The sequence below is a fragment of the Heloderma suspectum genome, chromosome 1 (genome assembly GCF_057233095.1).
Source record: "Heloderma suspectum isolate Gila_16-S chromosome 1, 16-S_ref, whole genome shotgun sequence".
Lineage (NCBI taxonomy): Eukaryota > Metazoa > Chordata > Lepidosauria > Squamata > Helodermatidae > Heloderma > Heloderma suspectum.
In genome coordinates, this window is record NC_139458.1 from 338,511,364 (window position 1) to 338,533,420 (window position 22,057).

At 42.1% G+C, this 22,057-nt stretch overlaps 1 protein-coding gene across 10 annotated transcripts in view; it reads right to left on the reverse strand.

Annotated features, from left to right (window-relative positions):
• The window catches only part of AHI1 (Abelson helper integration site 1), a 129,457-nt gene that overhangs the window by 73,015 nt on the left and 34,385 nt on the right, over positions 1-22,057 (reverse strand). For all 10 annotated transcript variants that reach the window (XR_014786698.1, XM_084827604.1, XM_084827601.1 and 7 more), the window contains exons 13-18: positions 21,428-21,657; positions 19,631-19,734; positions 18,805-18,923; positions 17,190-17,320; positions 11,572-11,712; positions 8,727-8,929 (exon numbers count right to left, since the gene is read on the reverse strand). Coding sequence is in view for 9 of the 10 variants with exons in the window: in XM_084827604.1 (XP_084683730.1) it covers positions 8,727-8,929; positions 11,572-11,712; positions 17,190-17,320; positions 18,805-18,923; positions 19,631-19,734; positions 21,428-21,657 (928 nt within the window). In the remaining variant the exon portion in view is untranslated. The remainder of the gene's footprint in view (positions 1-8,726; positions 8,930-11,571; positions 11,713-17,189; positions 17,321-18,804; positions 18,924-19,630; positions 19,735-21,427; positions 21,658-22,057) is intronic.

Genomic DNA, 22,057 nt, shown 5'->3' on the forward strand with positions numbered 1-22,057 from the left:
ATGTTAATTGAATAGGTGCTCCAGATGCACATGCATATGTAAATAGTCTTTGGTTTTCCTTCTAGGAAAGTTCAAAACTGGTTATTCTGATGCACTGGTTCAAGTGCCTTGTTGACTCTTTGGATGCAAAACAGAACTTGGAAGGATGAAGCCCTTCAGAAGGAAGAAGCAAATGCAATTTGAGGTGCCCTGTGTGTTTATCAGGGCTTCTATGTTGGTAAAATATTCAACTGATTGGATTTAATATATCATAAATGGAAGCCTGCAACAAAATTTTTGCAGTGTATCTCCAACCCCTAACAAGAGGGAGTTGGAGTTCAGGACTCCAACCAGCCTACAACAGGAGACTTTTAGTGCTCTTCAGTGCTCACAGGGGAGGAGGTGGAGGGACTTTTCTTTCCTGTCCTCACATCCCATGATCCTGGCTAGAAGTGCTGATTCTGAGCAGGCTCAGAATCATCACTTATAACATCTAGAGCAGGCTGGGCTGGGCTGGAGCTACTGCTTTCTTCTGCTACTGGTTTCCCCATCTGCAATTTTAAGTGGGGAGGTTTTTGGCTTGTGAATGAGATGGCGGGATCTAAATTGCAACCCATTCTGAGGATTGATCCAAACTTGCATAGATGTGGATTGATCTGAAATGGATCACAGTTCTTCAAGCAAGAGGTCTTGCACTTTTAAGTCAATCTCAATTCCTATGAATACAGATAGTACCTACATACCAAGGGTTGGGGAAAGGGATTTCTAAATCAATGTGAATTCTAGAACAGACTTGAGCTCTGGTATCTCTTTTTCTAGAAATACTGGAATTCCTATTTGAAAAGCTTGAAAAATAGTAAGAAAATCAGAGGAATTAGATAAAAGCTTTTCAAGCTTTTACTCCATTTTATCACTGCTATTGTATAAGAAAATGAGAAAGCAAACTTTTGCAAGATCATTTGCATTATATATATATAGAGGGAGGGAGGGAGAGGGAGGGGGAGAGAGAGAGAGCGAGCAAGCGAGCTATTATTATTATTATTATTATTATTATTATTATTAAGAATGTGTTCAAATATTAAGGAAAAGTAGTAGGGAAAAGGAACAAGCAAATATGGGGGTCATTTATTAAACATTAAGATGAGTATGAAAACCTGCAACAATGTCAACTGAATACAAATGGAAAATTCCATGAGTATTTTATAAATGCAAGGCTACATCTGCATTTGATTTGGCCTATTCACAGTCTCAAAAGATAATACATAATTGCACATACTTTCAGGAGGCATAATATAAACTCTTATCATTTATAAGATATGCCAAAAACTGTAATTATATTTTTTTCATTCAAGATTTACGTGGGTCTTCATTTAATTCTGGAAACATTTACAGCATTTGCTTTTGGCAGATATAAAGGGATGTATATTATGTACATGTTTTGCCTCAAGTAATAGCAATGTTTACATATGTTTACAGCATTTTCATATTATATTGATCTTAGACGATAAACCCCTGAATTATCGTGTCATGTACACACATCTTTTTTATCACTTCACATTAAAATTTGTAGTATCTTTTCTTTCATATAGGCTGAGATATATATTGATAAGTAGTAAGCCCAATTTTGCTTCTTTTAAGTAGTTTTGTTTCTCAATATTCATGTATGTATTTGATCAAGTTATATACCACTTAGCACATCTAGAAATATTTTTATCTAAGCAGTTCTAACAGCATTATTATTTACCAACAGTGTTGGGAACTGATTATTATTGCCTATTTCTATGTCACGTTAAGGCAGAATTAGGTTCTGTTGGGGATACTTCTGAGGTTACTCTTCCCTCCTCACATTTTTAAAGGAACTTGTAGAGAAATGGGAAGGTGGAGGCTAAAGATGGCAGGGTTTGTACCATTAGAATTATCACATTTGTTTGGCATAGGCAAACTAGTGGGACCAGCACTGAGAACTTCTGCTGCTACTACTAAGTATTTTAAAGTGTAGGTTTAAGAGCACAACATAAATTCAGAGAGTCGGAAACTGTAAGCCAGGGGTGGGGAACATATTTTGGGTGGGGGCCCAAATTGCTCCCCGCACCCAGCCCTCCACACACCAGATGTCAATCGGCATAGGCAGATCCACTGCTATCAGTGGGCATGGCCACACCTGTGGACATCATCCTGCCCCCAAGAATTTTGTCTTTATCTGCACTGAACGTTCCCGCTTATTCCCTTAGTTCCTCGAGATTGACATTGTGGCCTTGTAACAGAGAGAATTTTTTAAAAAAACCAATACCTTTGGTACCCACATCCAACTCGAATACAACACTGAAGAGGGGATGTGGATAGGTTGTGTGAATGCACAGATGACCTCTTGAAGAACTACAGTTGCAGGTAGCAACCTGTCTTTCTTCGTGGTCTTTATGCATCACGCACATGGGTAAGAAGCAAGCTAACTTACAATGGTGATGGGTCACTGCCCTACAACACAGAAGAGAGGATAGCACAACCAAAAGCACAGTCAGCTCTAGCCTGAACATCTAGTCTGTAATGCCTAATAAAGGTAGATGGTGTCAACCAAGTTGAAGCACGGCACAGTTCAGGGATGGCAACCCCCCGTCGAATACCACACGACTATAGTGAGCTCTATAGTGAGCTGGGGCAGACAGTTTGAGTCCAGCCAGGTGATATCATAGTTCAATAGTCTTTATGACCCATGTCATGTACCACTGAGTCGAGAGAGACTGGCCTTTGGCTTGCCACCACAGCAGACAGAAAGATGGGGTGACAGCTGAAAGTGTTTAGTCCTCGACTTGTAAAAGTCCAGGGTACAACGAAAGTTGACTGTATACACGGTCAACTCCTACGGAGTAGAAGGCGAGGCAAAGAAAGCAGGCAAAACAATGTCCTAATTCAAATGAAAGTCCGACACAACTTTAGGGAGAAAAGCAGGATCAAGCGTGAGCACCACTTTATCTGGATGAAAAAGAAAATATGGAAATATGGTTGGTCTACTCTGAGCGTACAGAGTTCACACGGTGTGCAAGTGTAATGGCCACCAAGAATGCCACCATCCAAGAAAGGAGGTGAAAGTCTGTAGCTGCTAATGGCTCAAAGGGTTTAGAGGACAGTACCATATACACTACCAAAAAGCTCCAGCTCAGTACTGTAGAATGGAGTGGTGGTGCCAAGTTCCTTATATCTTTTAGGAATCATTTTGCTGTCAGATGCAAAAAATGGAAAATCCCTCAACAGGAGGGTGGAATGCTGAAACAGCAGACAGGTAGACTCAAGGAGACAACAGTTTGAGCCTCCTTTCAAACAGAGAAAGTAAAAATTGCACAACTTGGTGAAAGGAGCACTGCACTGGATCAAACCCTTGAATGTGGGCAAAGGAAGAGGACGAAGTCCATTTTCTCAAATAGGAGTGCTGCATAGAAGGCTTGTGTGCAGTGTCGAGAATCCTCTGTATCCCTGATGGGACCCAAGTTGCCCCGTCAACCAATTGTCCATGCTGATGTGGAGAGTTGTTAGACCTGGGTGCTGGATTCAGCCCTTCTCTCTCATGAAAAGATATGGATGAGATAGGTGCTGTCAGTACCAACCCTGTGCAATCTTGAGTAGAGGGGCAAACCAAATCTGGCGAGGCCACCATGGCGTTATGAGGATGCATTCAGTGCCCTCTCTCCCAATCTTTGCGAAGACCTTGGTTATCAGTGGAAAGGGGGGAACAGGTAGAACAGTTGCCCTCTCCACTGAAATACAAAGGCACTGCCTGTCGATCCCTGGCCTTGGTCTGCTGTGCTACAGAGTGTTGTGCACACTGCATTCTCCGGTGTGGTGAAGAGGTTGATTTCTGGCATCCTCCATCACTGGAAGAGACTGCTTGAACAGTTTTGTCCAGCTCCCACTCGTGGGAGGTCAACATGGTCCGGTTGGTGAGCCACCACATTGTCAACACCAGCCACATGTATAGTCACAAGTCCAATTTGACGGGGTATATACCAATCAAAGATCTGAAGCATAAGGGTGATCAGTGGGAGAGATCTGGTACCCCCGTTTGTTCAAATATGCGACGACAGACATGTTGTCTAAAGAAACCTGGATCAGTCTGTCTAGCAGGTTCAATTCGAATGCATGAAGAGCCTTGCCCACTGCCCTTAGCTCCAGGAGGTTGATGTGTTGTGTGGCTTCGCTGGCTGCCCATCTTCTGTGAACTGTAAGGCCCAGACAGTGAGCCCCCCATCCAGAGAAAAATGCATCCATAGGCATGCCCTGGGATAGACTGCTTGGTGTTGATCACCCTTGGAGAATCTTTGACGTCTGGGGGTAGACAGAGTCCAGTCCAGCAAGTGTCCCAATCAGTACTGAAGTTGTGTATGAACCAGTTTTTGAGAGGCCTCATATGCAACTGAGCATAATGAATGACAGCCATTGTCGCAGCTATAAAACCCAGAAGGTGCTGAACTTTCAGTGCTGTGGTGGATCTGTTCATTAGCAGCTCTGTTGCCAGAGAAGTCAGAACCTTTACCCTGGTGTTGGGTAGGAAGGCATGGCTCAGTTGGGAATCCAACAATGCCCCTATGAATTGGCTCCTTTGCGTTGGTAGATGAGATTTCTCTGTGTTGATATAGAGTCCAAATGCCTGAAGGAGGCTGCAGATCACCTCTATCGACTGGAGAAGTTGGTTTTCTGTCGACGCCGCCAACAACCATTCGACTACGTATGGGTATACCTCTATGCCTTGCAGTCGCAGGTGGGAGCAGACCACAGCCATGCACTTGGTGAATACTCTTGGTGTGGTGGCAAGAATGAAGGGTAGCACCTGGAACTGGTAGGCATCAGTATGGATGGTAAAATGGCGATAGCGTTCATGTGACTCCTCTATGGTGATATGAAAATATACGCCCTTGAGGTCGATAGAGGCAAGCCAATCTCCTCAGGAGAGGAGAGGGAGACCATGCAGAACTTCCTGGGAGAGATGTGCTGGCTCAGTTCCCATAAATCCATAATCAGCTGAAGCCTTCCATCCTTCTTTGGTACTGTGAAGTAAAACCGAGTAAAAACCATCCTGAAGTTGAGCATATGGGCCAGGCTCTATTGCTCTCTTCTTGAGGAGCATTTGAACTTCGAGGTGGAGGACCTGGGATGGAGCACGGTACCAAATGGAGGGAGGGCACTGAACTCAATTTGGTAGCTCCTCCAGACTACAGCAAGGACCCAGATGTCTGATGTGATGTTGTGCCAAGCAAGGTGGTAAGCAGACAGGTACATTCCGAGAATATGGAGTGGGCCACCAGAATGGCTCGCCTAATGTCTTTGAGTATAGTGTGTAGATGGGGGAAAATTTCAGTTGCACGTGACGGTTAGGGTTAAGTCTCAGGTTAGGGAGACCTGGCTTACTGGGCAGGAACCGGGCTTCGGTAAAGCCAAGTATGGCCGGACACACTGAGTGGCCCACCAGGATGGCTTGCCTACTGTCTTTTGAGTATAGTGTGTGGATGACAGTAATGTTTCAGTTACATGTAAGAGTCAGGGTTAAGCCTCAGGTTAGGGTTGTGGAGACCCAGCTCCCTGGGCAGGAACTGGGGCCTCTGTAAAGCCTACTTGGCCAGTCAAACTGAGTAGGCCACCAGGTCGGCTTACCTACTTTCTGAGTATAGCGTGTGGATGAGGGATGTTTCAGTTGTATGTGAGTGTAATATATGATTCAGGTAAGTTAGGGTTAATAGAATGTTAGAGAGTGAGAGAAAGGTGTGAGGGGCTTGTGAGTGAGAGTATTCTGAGGTTTAAAGATAGGTGAACTGACAGTTAAATGGTCAGACAGGGATTAGGGATTGAAGGTACATCTAGTAAGTGTACATCTAGTAAGTGGGGTTTGGAGAATAGGATTTAGAAGGGGTAGAGTAGGTAGGTAGGTTAGAACCAAGCAAGGATTTATTAATAATAGTATATATAACTCTTTGTGTTTAATATTTTTTATTCGTATAAATACAAAAGCCCACATGTCGGTTTGCTTTATTACGCTACCTGATAAAAAACCATCTCCTTGTTACTTCTCTTTGTACTGTGTAGAAGAAACAAATTAATCATACTGGGTGTCTCCTTGATCCAGAATAAAAGGTCTGAAGCATTGTGTGTCAATGAGGACAAATGACCAAAGCAGAAACAGATGTCCTGAGGGTTTTTCAGTTTCAACAGGTGGAAGCTGGAAAAGGCATAACCCTAGAGCAGGAATGCCACAGTGAGGGTTAGGGTTAAAACTCAGGTTAGCGTTGGAGAGACATGGCTTGCCAGGAAGAAACCAGGGCCTCAGTAAAGCCTAGCTTGACCAAACAGACTGAGTGGGCCACCAGGATGGCTTGCCTACTGCCTCTGAGTATAGCATGTGACTGGGGAGATATTTTTGGTGAATGTGAGGGTTAGGGTTAAGCCTCGGGTTAAGGAGACTCAGCTCCCTGGGCAGAACTCGGGGCCTTGATAAAGCCTAGCTTGGCCCAATGCTCGATCCTGAGCAAAATCATGTGACTTTTTCAAAGTCTTTTTCTTTTCTTTTTTTTTTTTTTTTGATTCTGAAGAAGAAGACTGGCCTGCTTGGAGACTTTAGCCTTTTTTGTTAGGCTTTTTGCCAATATAAGAGTCAAATATTTGCCCAGTGGGGGAGGATGTTGTGTTCTCAGCAGAGTACAATGCTGAGGGGATGATGACCCTAACACTGGAACAAGCTCTTGGGTAGCAAGTGGATTGTGTGAGGGCATGTTTGGCATGTCTGCTGTACTGTTCGGCTCCTCAACCAATTCCAGCGCTTCTTCCAAAAGTGCAGCTTTTAGTCGATGGGGTCCATTTTTTCTCATTTGCTTTGAGAAGACTTTACAATCAGGGCAAGCCTCAACTACATGCCCCCTTCTGAGGCGGAACAAGAAGAGAGAGTGCCCCTTAGAAGGCAGCAATTCTGCCTTGCAATGGGTGCACTTTCGAAATGGGGTCCTGAGGGCCAAACACCCATGAGTGCGGTTGCGAAATTCACACACACAAAAAAGGAAATAAAATAAATTATAAGATAAGCTAGAAAACATGATAGAAAAAGATAAAGTTCAAATAAAACCTCAGCTTTTGAGAAAAAAAACCCTTTCAGGTAGACTGAACACGAGAGAAGCTCTGTAACAAGGCACACGCAATGGCAGTCAAAAGAGAACTGAGGGAATAAGCAGGAACCTGCTAGGGACATGAGGACTTGACCAGTGGGGGAGTGGTCCCCGCCAAAATTCCTCAACTTTAGAAGCTTCCTGAATTGAGGGTCAGTGCAGGCGCAGAGCCCATATGTGTGATACATAGAGACTACAAAGAAGAACAGTGGAGATTTGTCCTGTGCATCACTTGTCCTTCCATATTAAGAGGGGGAGTGGCACAGGGGAATCCCCACTGTGATCACAGATTCCTCTGGGGGAAAGAAAATTCTACCTGCTAAAGGAATCCAAGCAGGCTCTGGGGGCTGGATGGGGAACTTCCAAGTGCCAGATTAGGCCTGTGGACTGGAGGATGCCCATCCCTACTATAAAATTCTTCAGAGGCAGATGCTGATTAGAGCAGAACAGAGTTATAGTTGCTGTTTCAACACTAGAGCAGCAGAAACTGAGATATCAGTTTATGCTATGACTAGTCTTGCTTACATTTATTAAATGTATACATACATTCATTACATTTAGTCTGGCAATTGAGCCATGGCATTTTAGAAATGAGTCTGCTCAACCATGGAGCTCACCAGGTGGTGCTGGACAACTTGTAAGAACATAAGGAGATCCTTCCTAGATCAGCCTATATCTAGTTGAGCATCCTGTTCCTCCACAGTAGCCAACCCATACACAAGGGCATTAGTCCTCTCCTGCCTCATACCTGATCTTGGAGGTAATATCTAGCATCATCATTACTAGTAGCTATTGATAGCCTTATCATCCATGAATTCATCTAATCTTACTTTCTCTCAGCCTATTCTATTTTGCTGCAAATGAGGGTTGCTGCAAGGATAAAATGAGATTAGAAGATACTGAAATTTACTGGCTTTTTGGGATGGAATGGTTACAGAAACGTAGATAATATATCCAGATATGCCAGCTGCCTACAGGCTCTCTATAAACATTAGTTTCCTTTACATCTGCATGATAAAGTATCAAGGAAGATCTATTTTAGATATTATTTTTGTAGGATATCATGAAGTTGGCATAGGTTATAACCTCTTATTAATGTACATAAATACAAAAGAATAGAACAGAATTATATGCTCCTTAATAGTGATAAACCCCCAAACTACGAGGAGAGTCCTTACAGACTAATATATTTATTGTGGCATGAACATCTGTAGGCAAGAGTCTATGTCCTCACTAACAATAAAAGAGAAGCACGCAGTCAGAATAATAAACCAATAGTACAGTCAAAATAAATGGATGCTTATCAGAATAGAAAAGGTTTCACTTCCCAGGGGAAGCCAGAAAGTGCCACTAGCACATTTCTTTGATGAAGCTCCACAGATTGAGAGCTATATAACACCACAAGCTGTGGTGATTCTAATACAGCATGAAGATGGCACTCAAAGCAGGACACCCTCAAACAGCAGAAAAATTCCATACATGGAGTATCACTCCCCAAGGTGCCAAGACATTTAGGCACCTGAGCAACAAATTCAAATCCCTCTCCTCCAGCCCTGCTCTGCTCAAGATGAGCAGTTAGTGATAAACAGTAAATAAATTTAACCATACCCCAACAGAATCCAGTTTTTGTTTGACTTTCTGCATCCTCATAGATACCCTTGCAACACTTGCAAACTGGTCAGCAGGAGACATTACTGAATCTTTCTGTGCAGAAATATCAGCAGAATTGCTAAGAATCTGTGGACCTCTGGATGATGTGGATAAATGTAATCCACTCAAATCTTTTACAAATTCAGCTTCCTGCTTGGCAACTGCAGAGGAAAAACATTTGAACAACATTAAGTTGATCCATTCATAAAAGCTTGCTGAATTCCATAACACAAGAAGAAGAGGACACCAAAAAATGGACCATAGATATGGTAGAAAAACAGAGCATATTCATCATCAATTAAATTTCAATCCACATAGATTAGGCATAGATCACTGGCATCATGGTGGCACAAGCTGGTCCCCAGAAGCTTCTTATCCAGTCTCACTTCTATAATTTTAACCAGCTTCTCCCATGCAAACCAAGAGACCCAGGCCTGGTTCAGATACATTGGGGCTGTTCGCATTTAACAGTGGCAAACCATGGATGAAGTAACTCACAATTTGCCGTGGTGCGCACCAGCACCATTTTGCATAAGCAGCTCTGTGACTTCCGAACCCAGACACTATGGGTTAACTGTGGGTTAAACAACCCAACGTTAACTTAAGAACAAACCAGGGGTTAACTGTGGGTTGTTTAACCCACCAATGGTGTCCAGGTTTGGATGTCATGGAGCAACCTCCAATCGGGCCAACTGGATGTTATATATGCAAAATGCTGCCAGCCTGTGCCACGTGCAAACTGGGTCAATGATAAATCATTGTTTAGTGATATGCAAACAAACTTTAGGTTCATGAACTCATCCCTCAGCTGCAATGAGATCAAAAGCATCTGCTTCCAGGTTTAACCTAACTATAATATGTCAATAAGAGTAAACTCTGGTTCTTGAACTTCGGTTCAAACTGTGGTTTCTGATCCTGGTTTGTTTCAATAAACCACAGTTTAAACTACACTCAGTTTGGAGTTTAGACATAACAAAACAACTTGGTTAATTTAAATCAGGAAATGGATATTTTCAACCTCTAACTCTGGTGTGCATTAGAGGCAAATAGCTTCTTTTCACATCCCAATAAGTACTTCAAATAGCAGGTGAGTACGAAAACAAAATCAAAAAAGTTTTCTTCATGCAGGAACGATGTGGCTCAGAAACCACCGTTCATATGACAATACAGACTGCCTTCCCATGTTGGAACCACAAACACCTATGACTGCAACACACATAGGTATGGGATCACCTTGAGGTACAAGTCTGAATGAACACCCCAAATTCATGGCAATGTACTGACCCATGTTTAGCAATCTGGTCTTAATACACTTAAATTGTATTAATACACTTCTTAAGAAATGTGTTTTCATTCCAATAACCCTCCTCTACCACTAGGGGCTGTTGGGAAGGATACAATCACCTCCTTTATCTGCTCTTACTAGCATCAGCTAAAACTGCTCTGATGTTTTACTGACATTAAACTGATCTGGGCTGTCCATACAATTTTTTAAAAGTTTTATTTCTGAAACAATTGACAAGGCAACACACTCCATGCGTTCATGCAGCTTGCAGTGATTGCAGGTACATGCAGCTTGCAGTGATTGCAGGCCTAGTCTTGCCAAGAAGACTAAAGCAGAGCAGGTGAGAGAAAATGCTTCTGGCAAGACCCTTGTGAAGAGCCTATTAGGTTCTACTTCGTAAACTACACACATAAGGCTGGCTGCCAGATTCCACTAACCAAAGGTCCATTTCCTCTTCATAGAATAGTAGGGTTGGAAGGGGCCTACAAGGCCATCGAGTCCAACCCCCATCAAGTCCTCTTATCACAGGACTGTTTCTTTCAACTTCAAGGCTGCTCTTGATCTCAAGTGGAATCTCACAATTTCAAGTTACTTTAGTCTTCTGCAACTGTAATGGTCAAAATCTCAGCTGTAGTTGAGTGAAAATGTCAAGGGGCAGCGAAAAGGAAAGGTCTGCATCATGTCAAAAGAAGACATCTGCAGGAAAAGGGTGGGTTATATAGTTATCTTCCTAAAAACACCCCAACTGCTCCCAAAGAATAACTATGGATACATTTTATATCAATATAAAGAAGGGTCTACAATTTGGGGCTGGCCTCGCTAGCTAAGCGAAGTTGTCATCAGTCTCCTCTCTTCTGCCAGCCTGATAGAAGAAAGCATCTCCTTGCAACAGCAAAGGAAGCCCCACACCCACCTTTCTTGCTGGAAAGGCGTGTGTGTGGGGGGGCATTCTGGCTTTTGTTGATGCTCAGCTAAGTGACTCTGGCTCCTCTGCTGAGCAATGGCTGAAAACGTCTCCTCCTCCCCACTACACTTTCCTGCAGGGAAAAGAAATGGGGAGGGTATGGACTACAAATGCTTGGCAGTGGGGCTCTGAGCACAACCATGGAGCAGCAGCTGAGGGAGTATCCCCCAGCCTCAATATCCTGTGGGAAAGGGAGGTCGGAGCATGTGGGATTTAGTGGATGCTGGGTGGTGGGCCTCAGACCACCCCCCCGCCCAAGAAGCTCCTGCTACTCTTTCTTTGCCCCAGAGCAGGAAAGGGTGGGGGCTTGCTGGTTTGGCCCTGCATCACCATGCCAACCTCCACCTCTAGTCTTTCTCCCAGTCCTGGAGCTGGGGAGGAGACAGGGATCACAGCAAAGCTGTTGCGATGATCCTGCCCACCCCTGCAGTTTCGAAGTTGGGAGGAAGGCTTGTCGCTCATCCCACTTACCAAAGAGCAGCACCACACTTAACACGACGAATGTAATTGTTGAAGGCTGGATATATGCACAGACAGACACACATGTAAAATACCTTTGTAATCGTAAATGTACACAAGTATTGGTTGGTTTTGACCAAAGGCACAGAACGACACCATATGTTCATGTGGATGAAAGGCAACATCACGAAGTGGAGATGTGAAAGAAAGATCAGAATACATGGCTACTTGATCACCTACAAAAGAAATGAGTGATAGAAAGCACGTTGTTTAAACAGTCATACCTTTCTTCTGTAGTATGGGCAGTTTGTGGGCAGCCCACTCAAATGGATCTCATGACCAAAGAACAGTCTCAAACTTGCCATTTGAGAAGTATAGACAAACATCCTAATCTTAAGGTGTCTAGTTGTTCCTCTCTTCTTTTTGTAGAGGGTGAAAAATATTCTTATTTCACAAAATAAGGCTGCTCATCTGTAGTTATAATGATTTTTATACAGCTTATAGAAATATTTTACATTAATTAAGTGAAACACATTATTTGTTGGCATACATTTCAACTATATTAAGAAAGACATTGTGGAAGGCCTATACCAGTACATAAGAACAGTTCAGTCCTTGTATCTCCAGGTTAAAAAAAAAGCACTAAGATGGGAAGCCTGGGAAAATGTATGGCCTCGAGAGAGCTTCTGGCCAACAGAGTAGACAGTACCAGGCTACATATACCAATAGCCTGATGCAGTGTTAAGGCAGTTTCAAAGGTTCATATGCATCAGCCCCAAAGTCTATGGCACATTAAGAAGATACAAGAGTAGCATAAGGACTTGCAACAAAATATTGCAAGCCAATATTTTCCCAGCCAAGCTCTTCCGTGAGGAGGTCCAACCAGCCTGGATAGAAACCCTGAATCAGGAATCGAGGGGGAGGGAAGGACACCCACTCCCTGAGGTCTAAAAGGCGATATAGCTCTAAAGCAGGGGTGGGCAACATGCAGCCTGGAGGCCAAATGCAGCACCCCAGTGAGGCCCCCACTGCTTTCAAAAAATCAGGGGGGTGGGGAAATTGGCAGGTTGGCACCAAAAGTCATCAGCAGAGGACTACAGGAGCTTACTAAGGACAAATTTAGCTTGAAAGCCAGCTAAATTTGTCCCTAGAAAGCCTTCGTAGCTGTTTGCCACCGAATTTCAGCAGCAAACTGGCTTTTCTCTCTTCCTTTATTACTATTGCCAGAGTTGTCCATCCATGCTGCAAAGGGTTCAGACTGGAGCTAGCTGGAGGATTTGAATCCCAGTAGTTTTCTTGCTATATAGTGAGAGTAGTTCTGGAGAGTGAAAAAGGGAAAAAGTGTCGTGTTTTCTTTCCTTCCTGCTAAAAGATACCAGTATGGTGCTGGAAGTTGACTTTTTTATCCTCATGCATTTCCCTAAAGTTAGGGCCTAACTGAAATCCCCCTTCCTCCAGGACACTTTGTATATGTAGTTACGGGCTTGAACAGGCCAATTCCCCTCTTACTTCCCCACTGCTCCCCCAACCTCCACCTCAAGTGATACCACATATTCCATAAGCCCAGAAACTCCTTGCCTGGATGGGTTTTTTTTACACATTTCTTTTTCTTTTAATTTATAAAAGTATATGCCCCTGCATATCTATTATTTTATTTATTTATTTCATTTCTACACCACCCAATAGCCGAAGCTCTCTGGGCGGTTCACAAAAATTAAAACTTTAAAACCCTGGTGCTTTGATTTTGAAGGCCTGTATCTATGCATGGGAACCTGGGAGCTGGGTGGGAGAGGAAAAAAGCAGGACAGTTTGCTTTATGAAATCAGTAAGCTGATCACTCTTACCTCAATCATTGCATTTGTGCACCTTATAGTTCGACAGTGTTTTGCTATAAAATGGATTTGCTGTATACTTTTTAATAAAGTCCATTCTGTGGCTTAGATTTTAAGCAGCGCTCATGGAAGGGGGTTGGCAGAAGAGAACATTTCCACCCCTCCACTTCCTCACCCCCCACCCCCAAAAGCCTCTCCTGAGACAGGGTGGGCTGTGGTGCAGGGGGCTGAGAAGAGACTGGCCAAAATTAGACAAAGATGGGTTCTACGTAAAAGAATGTAAAGGATACCCCATTTAATTAAATACATCAAATGAAATAAGAAAACAAAACCTAAATACCAATCTTTACTGAAAATTTAACTAGCACTTGAAAAGTGCTAAAATCAATCCAAAGGAGACAAAATAAAGGCGTTCTAGTCATGAAACATACATATCATTCCATTTTTTCATAAAATATGGAAATGTTTGCCATTCATCCCGCCCCCACCCCTTTAAATGTTTTATTACTTTTCTTGGGATATTTAACACAATGATTGGACCAAAAAAGGTGTTCAGTTCAAACGGGGCTCTAACGGGGCTCTAAAATATGTAGAAACAACAGCCTTATTTTTAGGTGTCCCTGTTTCACTGTCAAATTGATAGGAATTCAACCACCTGGGTTTATTCTGCAAAGTCTGGGATATCTGAATATTTATTAGTATTCTGTTTCAATTTTTCAATTAACGTGCCTTTCTATTGCTTCCCCCTTTTGATGTCTGTTTCATTAAAGTATGTGCTTTAGCTCCAAACATTAATATCATCTCTTTGATACATACATTGCTCGAGTAAATGCTCACTGAAATATTAACATTGTATTATTCCTCAATTTAACTCACCTTTAATTTCTACACTTCTGGTTAAAGCTTACTCCCTTTAATAACATAATTCAGGAAATAATGAGCATACAAAATTATCCCTACAATTTATTGCCAGTTACTCTAAACTTAACCCACTATGCTTTTTCAAAACTACAATACATGCTACAATAATATGCAAATTGCTTACCCACTTTCCCAAACAGCAAAACCCAAAACAATGTTAAGGAAGTCACTACTGATCTACTTGCAAATTTTATTGATACCAATGGAGAGTTTTAAAGTGGCAGAAGTTGGTGAGAGAGGAAGGAGCTTTCTGATTCAAAGAGAGTTCCCAGGCATTAATGCAGCTGCATTCCTGCAATTATGTGGGAATATATTAGTCTAAACAAGGCAGTATGCAGAGGAAGTTGAAGCAATTCCTGCGGTCACAGCAATTGAAAAGTACTGCTACAATCTTGGAAATTGCTAATGGATTTCTACCTGTATAGCAATAGTTCATTAACATTTCCCCCAATGGGATCACAGGCACATGTTTAACCAAGAAACAGCTATAGTTAGTTGTTAAACAGCACAATCCTGGGCATGTCTATTCAGAAGTAAGCCCTACTTAGTTCAGTGGGACTTAATCCTAGGTAAGTACATACAGAAATACAGCCCAACTGCATGAACCAAGTCTATAAAAAGAAGGAATGAGAACACTTAAAGTAGGATTGTAAGCTTTAAAATGTGCAGTGCTGGTTGAGACCAGATCAAAACTTGGGTTTAAGCAGACCATAGTTGTCCAATTCAGACAAAACAGTAAATTATGGCGCAGAGTGGTCGGTGGCAGTATTGCAACTGAAACTCTCCCGACGACCTGAGTTCGATGGGTCCCAGGTAGCCGGCTCAGGTCGACTCAGACTTCCATCCTTCCAAGGTCGGTAAAATGAGTACCTAGGTTGCTGGGGGAAAGGTAGTCACGAGTGGGGAAAGCAATGGCAAACCACCCCGCTACAGTCTGCCATGAAAACGCCAGCAAAAGCGGCATCCTTCTAGGAGTCAGCAATGACTCGGTGCTTGCACAGGAGGAACCTTTCCTTTCCTAAGAACCAGGAAGTAAACACAGAAATTGTGCTGCACACATAGGGGTGAGGGAAGGAGGACTGTGAGGATCGTGCAAGCCTATTATGTGTGAACTGGCACAATCTCCCCCACCCCCCATCTTTCAAGGGAAAGGAAATTTTATAAGTGAAGATCTGCAGGCAGGGGGAATCAACCCCCCTTCCCCCCTCCCACTCTGGTTGGACAGAGCTGGCAGGGTTCTGGAAGTAGCGGATTTAGATTCTTCCCTCCACTCTGGAATATTCTGAAAATTACTGATTTTTTTAACTCCTTGAAGGAAGCCAAGTAATTCTGAGGAGAACCACGATGGTTTCATTATGGAGGAATTACACAGTCTAGATTTAGTATAGATACCACAGACTTCAAATATTGCAAGAGCCAACACAGCTTTTACATTTGTTCATAACAAGAATATATGCTATCCTTCATTAATTACATAAACATAGGATTTTAGAAAATACATTTCTGACTCCATGTAAGAAGCTTGACTAGTTTGTCTCAAGATTCCTCAAGATATAGCTCTACAATTCTGACACTCCAGTCAATTTTTGCGTGAGCACACAGACAAGGGTTTTCCCTTGTTCACTTCAAAGGGGGGACAGAAATGTGAATTCAAGGTGATATACATCCAGAGCTATCCCCTACATAAAATGTCAGCTGGACTTGAACCCCAAACATTTGCTTTTGCACACTTGCACCCCTAGAGGTGAGCTATTGCTGGTTGCAAAATGGAGGGTAAAGAGCCAGCAGTACTCTACTCCACAGACTCCAACATGGCTCCAAACTCAGGAAGCTTACTGGTCCTCCCTCATTTGGCCTAGCTACAAATTCTTCCACATCAGACCTGGCTCTTTGCCTGGGCAAGAGCTTGGCCCTGGGCAAGAGCTTGGCCCTGGGCAAGAGCTTGGGATAAGACCCTTATCCGGCTTTCAAGCCTTTTGCTAAATTTGGTTCCTAGCATATCCATGTTCCATCCCATATGTCTATCCTCCTGCATTCTGATTTTAGCCTGCTGAGAAGGATCTCTCATCTTTGATCCTGGGCAGTGAATTGTTTTGCACTAGCCTTACTGTGTGATCCTTTGACCCTCTGGCAAACTGTTTCTGGGATTCCATGTAGCAATGCTCACTACATTCCTGCTGGGCCTAGTCTTTACTGGCTTCAGCTACCTACAAGTTCAGCCTTGACAGGAACCCAGCATATACAGGGGTTTCATGTGTACATCACAGTACACATGGTGCTCTACACTGGTATGTCTGTGCTTAATTTTCAAAGCTTTTATCCAGATGAAGTAGCTAATATGATTATGACTCTCTGGGAATTTAGATTAAGCTTTGCTCAGTGAGCTGCTTAATATTTCTGAAATTTATTAGGACTTGTACATGGAGTCTACAGGATTTTTCCACTTACCATGATTCTGACTAAACAGAACCACACTACTAACAACAATGAAACCACAAATATCATTAGCTCCAGTAATCCTACCATTTTCTAACCTACTGTCTAGAAGCAGAAATGGATGGAGGTCTGCATCTGCACTTGCTCCCACCATCTTTCCTTTGCTCTTATGTCACCACTAAAAATGATTCAGGATTAAAATCCATTCTGCTGTAACTTCTTCACCTGGCATGTGTTTAGATATACTTGCATTTGAACTAGGTATAAGGCTGAGGATTTTGTTAAAAAAAGGAAATGATCCCTATCAAAAAGGTGAAGACAGAAAAAGAATGTTACTGGGATGTAAGTTTCAGTTCTTTAAAATATGCAAACCCCTGAACACAAATAAATTAAATTAAAAGATCCTACCTTTTTAATTGTGCACCAAAGTTATTTGAAAAGCCCTTTTAAAAAATGAGCTCAACAAGATGTAAATGAAGAAATGACTAATTTTCCCAATAGTTAAAAATAATGAACTCGTATACCTGTTTCTGGATTCCAGACATATGCTACACCATCTTCACTTCCAGAAAAAAGGAATGTCCCACATGGTGTTAAGGTACTGCGAATTTTTTCTCGATAGTTTGTAGCACCTATATATTTCTTTGTGGCCAAGCTAAAAAGAAAAAAAAAGTTTTCTGACTATAGCTACAGCTTTGAGTGTGTATATATTTATATCTATCTACCTACCTACCTAATTTTAAAAAACTTTTTGAGAGTTTCTTAAGTATATGAATGTAATATCCAAAGTTAAGTTACCAGCTGAATTTTACTGTAAAGTAAGTTTTCTGGATGTGGTAAGAGAGCATTCTCAGACCTTTGGAATAATCTTCAGAGCCACAAGATTGAAGCATAGTAAATCTAGAAGCTTCCACCAATTCCCTTAAGCTCCACTAATTCCTGCCTGCAAGCAGGATCCACTGCTTGTGGAAGGAATATTCAGCAGTTCTGGGGCAACCAGAAACGAGTGAAAATGCTCATTTCTGGAATGGGGCAGGTCAGTGGAGCTCACATAAGGAAACTCCGCTGTTCTGTCCCAATCGAGAAACGAGCATTTCTACTCATTTCAGGGCTTCCTCTGGGAAGCGCTAAATCACTATTGTGCAAGTGGTGGATCCTGCTCGCACAGTGGAATCAGCGGGACCCACCGCTCCGGCAACAGAATCAGCGGGGCACAAGAGAATCAATGGAGGCATAAGTTCCCCATTGGATTCTGCCCCTAGAACCAAAAATTATGTATAGCTAAAGAGGGAAACAAAACAGTAGAACAGATGTAATGGTAGAGCCTGCCAGTCCGGATTTGGAGCTTGGATCCACCTCCCAAACTCTAAGCTATAGTTTTCATCTATAGGAAACTGCCCAAGCTGCGTGACCTGGGATGAGTGTGCAAGGAGGTCTTACATAAGCTGACTCTGAAGACCTAAGATTCTGAGGAAGCCAAAGGTGCCTGGTATTCCATTCACAGAAAAACAGCCTGAGCACAGTTAGTGGCTGAGGCTATGAAGTTACAGGAACACATTTGAACTGAAGAGACTCTGTCCTTTTGTCATTAAGGTTCTTGAGAAAATCCTTATCTACTGGAAGGACTGGGGAAGAAGACTGAACTGCTAACGGATCACTACCTTCTGACACCTTTAGGGCAGTCATGATGCCTTGTGAGCGTGTTTAGAATTTCTTGTGATTTGGTCTTGAAAAACTACCCCGAAGACTCGCAAAAGGATTTTTCTCCTGAGGAAAACTTTCCCACTCCCCAACTAAAATGGGCAATGGGAATGCTTTTGCTGCTTGAAAATGCTTTCGCTGCTTGAAATATAAAAACACTTGGCTCAGGGTCAGAAGGGGCCAGAGTGATGCCTACCAGCTTACAAGGCCAAGTTGATCTCCTTCTCCCTTGGATGAAGCTTCTAGATTAATTCTGCTTCATAATCTCCTGAAGGAGTATTCTGGAGATCCAAAATGTGCTCCTACCACTTCCAGGAATGATATGGAAGTTTAGGTTATTTTTAAGTGTGTAACAATAAAGAACTGTAGCTAATTAGTAATTTAACGCTTTTTAAAAAAGGTACTGAATGTCAAGGTAAGTCGCTTTTAGATACTTACATTCGGAGATCCATAATTCTCACAGTACTGTCTTTGGCATGGATCAATAAACGTCTTCCATTTGGATGCACCTCCAAATGATTGATTGCTGTCCCTTTAATATCATCATCTCTTATTTCCTTCAAAAAGATAGAGCTAGTAAAAACATGGATGCAATACAGTACACTCATAAGGACATAAGAGAAGCTCTCCTGGATCAGATGAAAGGCCTATCTAGTCTAGCATCCTACAAGAAGCCCACAAGCTTCTTGTAGGACATGAGTACAATGGCCCTCTCCTGCTGTTATTCCCCAGCAACAGGTATGCGGAATCATGCTGCTTTTGATACTAGAGGTAGCATATTGCCATTGTGACTAGTAGCCATTGATAGCCTTATCATATTTTATCTATGGGCTGTGTGAAGTACCTCTTTTGTCTGTTCCACCACTTAGCTTCACTGGATGACACTGTATTATGAGAGAGGGACAAAAAAATGTCTCCTTATGCATTTTCTCCACACCATGCATAATTTTATGAACCCCTACAATGTGCCCCTCCCCACTTAATCAACTTTTATCTAAACTAAGCAGCCTCAAAAATTCTTAGCAAGTTCACTCTTCACATTAAGCCACCCTGAGAATAAGCCCTCGTGGGTTGTTTGTTTGCTGAACAAGCCATGTTACTCCCAACAGACAATCTATGTAGTAGTAAACTACTATTGATAGAAAGTAAGTTTAAAGCATTTCTGCATACAACTACAAGCCTACTAAATCTAAATATATTTTAATTAAAATGCATGTCTTAAATACATGTTGCCTTCATAAAAGTTAAAAACATATTTATATACCTTATCAATGCCCCAGTGTTGGATTGGTGAGTGAGAATTTTCTTTAACAAAAGTATTCCAGACAATTATTAGCCCTGTGCTGTCTCCAGAAAACATATGAAATCCTAGAAGATAATAGTTTGTTCACTTAAGGTGATGAAATTTTGACATTCAAATAACTGTAGGACAGAAATGTTTTTGAAAAGATTATCTAATCAAATCCCTTCCTCCTTCTACATCTTCTTTTTCTCCAAATGCCCTTTCTCCATTCATGTGGAGATTTATGTCCAATTCCCTCCAAGATTAACTCAAGCTTCTCTTCTTCTTGCCCTACGTTCTCCAAGTGCACTTACGAAGGCCCGCTCCACACTTTATATCACAGTGTGTTGGTACTAGTGTCTCCTACAATAAACTTTAAAGTATTAACTCTCAGACACAAGGAAAACACCATGATGACTGGGAAAAGGGAAAAAATCCATGGCACACACAACTACCATATAAAACATGAAACAACCATCAGCCTCATGGTTTTAGGGCCAAAATACACATGGTCTAGATTCATAATGCTGGAAGAGTCCTTAGAGGTCATCTTGGCCAACCCTGTGCTCAGTGCAGGATCTATAATGCAGGATGTAACTACTGCAGCTTTCCCCAACCTGGTGCCCTCCAGATGTTTTGGACTTTAATTTCCATCAGCTCCAGCTCGTATGGTCTGGAATTCTGGGAGCTGTAGTCCAAAACATCTGGAGGGCACCAGGTTGGGGAAGGCTGAACTACATCCCTGACAGCCATCCAGTCTCTGCTTAAGTATCTCCAGAGAAAGAGAGCCCACCACTTCCTGAGACAGTATGTTCCACTGTCAAACCACCCTTACCGTCAGGAAAATTCCTAATCTTTAGCCGAAATCTGCTTCCCTGCAGTTTTGACCCATTCATTCTAATCCTTCCCTCTGGAGCAACAGAAAACAAGTCTACTCCATCTTCTGCATAACAGCATTTCAGATATTTGAAGACTGCTATCCTATTTCCCCTTAGTCTTCTCTGCTCCAGTCTAAACATACCAAGTTCTTTCAACTGTTCTTCACAGGACCTAGTTTCCAGACCTCTCACCATCTTGGATGCCCTTGTCTGGACATATTTCATTTTGTCAATCTCCACATGTGGCACCTAGAACTGGACACAGTAGTCCAGATGCATTCTAACCAGCACAGAATAGAATGGAACTATTATTTCTCATGAACTGGATGCTATGCTTCTGTTAATGCCAGCTAAGATTACATTAACGTTTTAAACTGCTGCATCACCCTACTGGCACATGTTCAGCATGTGATCAACAAAGATACCCAGTTTCTTTTCACATCTACTACTACTCATGTATTTGTTACATTTACATCCCACCTTTCCTCAAGGAGCCCAAGGTGGTGTACATGATCCTCCTCCTCTCCACTGTATCCTAACAAAAACCCTATGTGGTAGGTTGGGCTGAGAGTCAGTGACTGGCCCAATGTCACTCAGTGATACTGCTGAGCGAGATGTAGGACCCAGGTCTCCTGAATCCCAGTCCAACACTCTAACCACTACACCACACTGGCTCTCAATCATGTTCCACTGGTTGCTGAAACACTCAGTCCATTTTATATTATATATATTATTTAATTATAAGGTATCTTTCAGTAGATGGAGTTGCAAACAGCAGCAAGACCATCAAGGCTGTCTCTCACCCACCATTTATGAAATGTAACACCACACCTCAGTTATTGCAAGGATGAATTGAGATAAATGGTTACACACAGTGTGAAATGCTTTACATACAACTTACCTTCTGCATCAAAACACAATGTATTGATGAAACTTCTGTGACCATCAAACTCTTGTAGAAGCTGCCCATGAATTTCTTTCACTTTTGCATTCCATACTCTAATCACAGAGTCATAACATCCTGTCACTATGATATACTCAGCTACTGGATGGTATTTAGCACTGTAGACAAATGAAGGATGAGGGAAAACTTTCATGGCTGATGTAGCCTGGGCCTCGATTTTCCACATTCTAGAACGAAACAACAATTAGGAAAGCCATGTTGCCACGTTAATGTCTTCTAAAACATCCAGTATATGCAATTTCAAAGCCTAATCGTATAAGAAACAGTTATCAAGTTTTGTGCTATCAAAAAATGCTTTCACACTAGCCAGATTTCATATCTTCACTGAGTTACAGTGTAGATAAAAACTGATGATTTTTAAAAACATTTTTAGAAATTGGATGTTTAAAATTTTAAATCAGATTTTTTATTTTTTAAAAAACATAACTGAAATACTAAACTTCACTCTAGTGTAAAAATAAGTTACAATTAAATCTCACCATAAACATGCGAAATCTCCACTTACGAGTCTCCTATAAATGAAATTACCTACCAATCCAAAATGGGCATTCATTTGTATTTCATTTC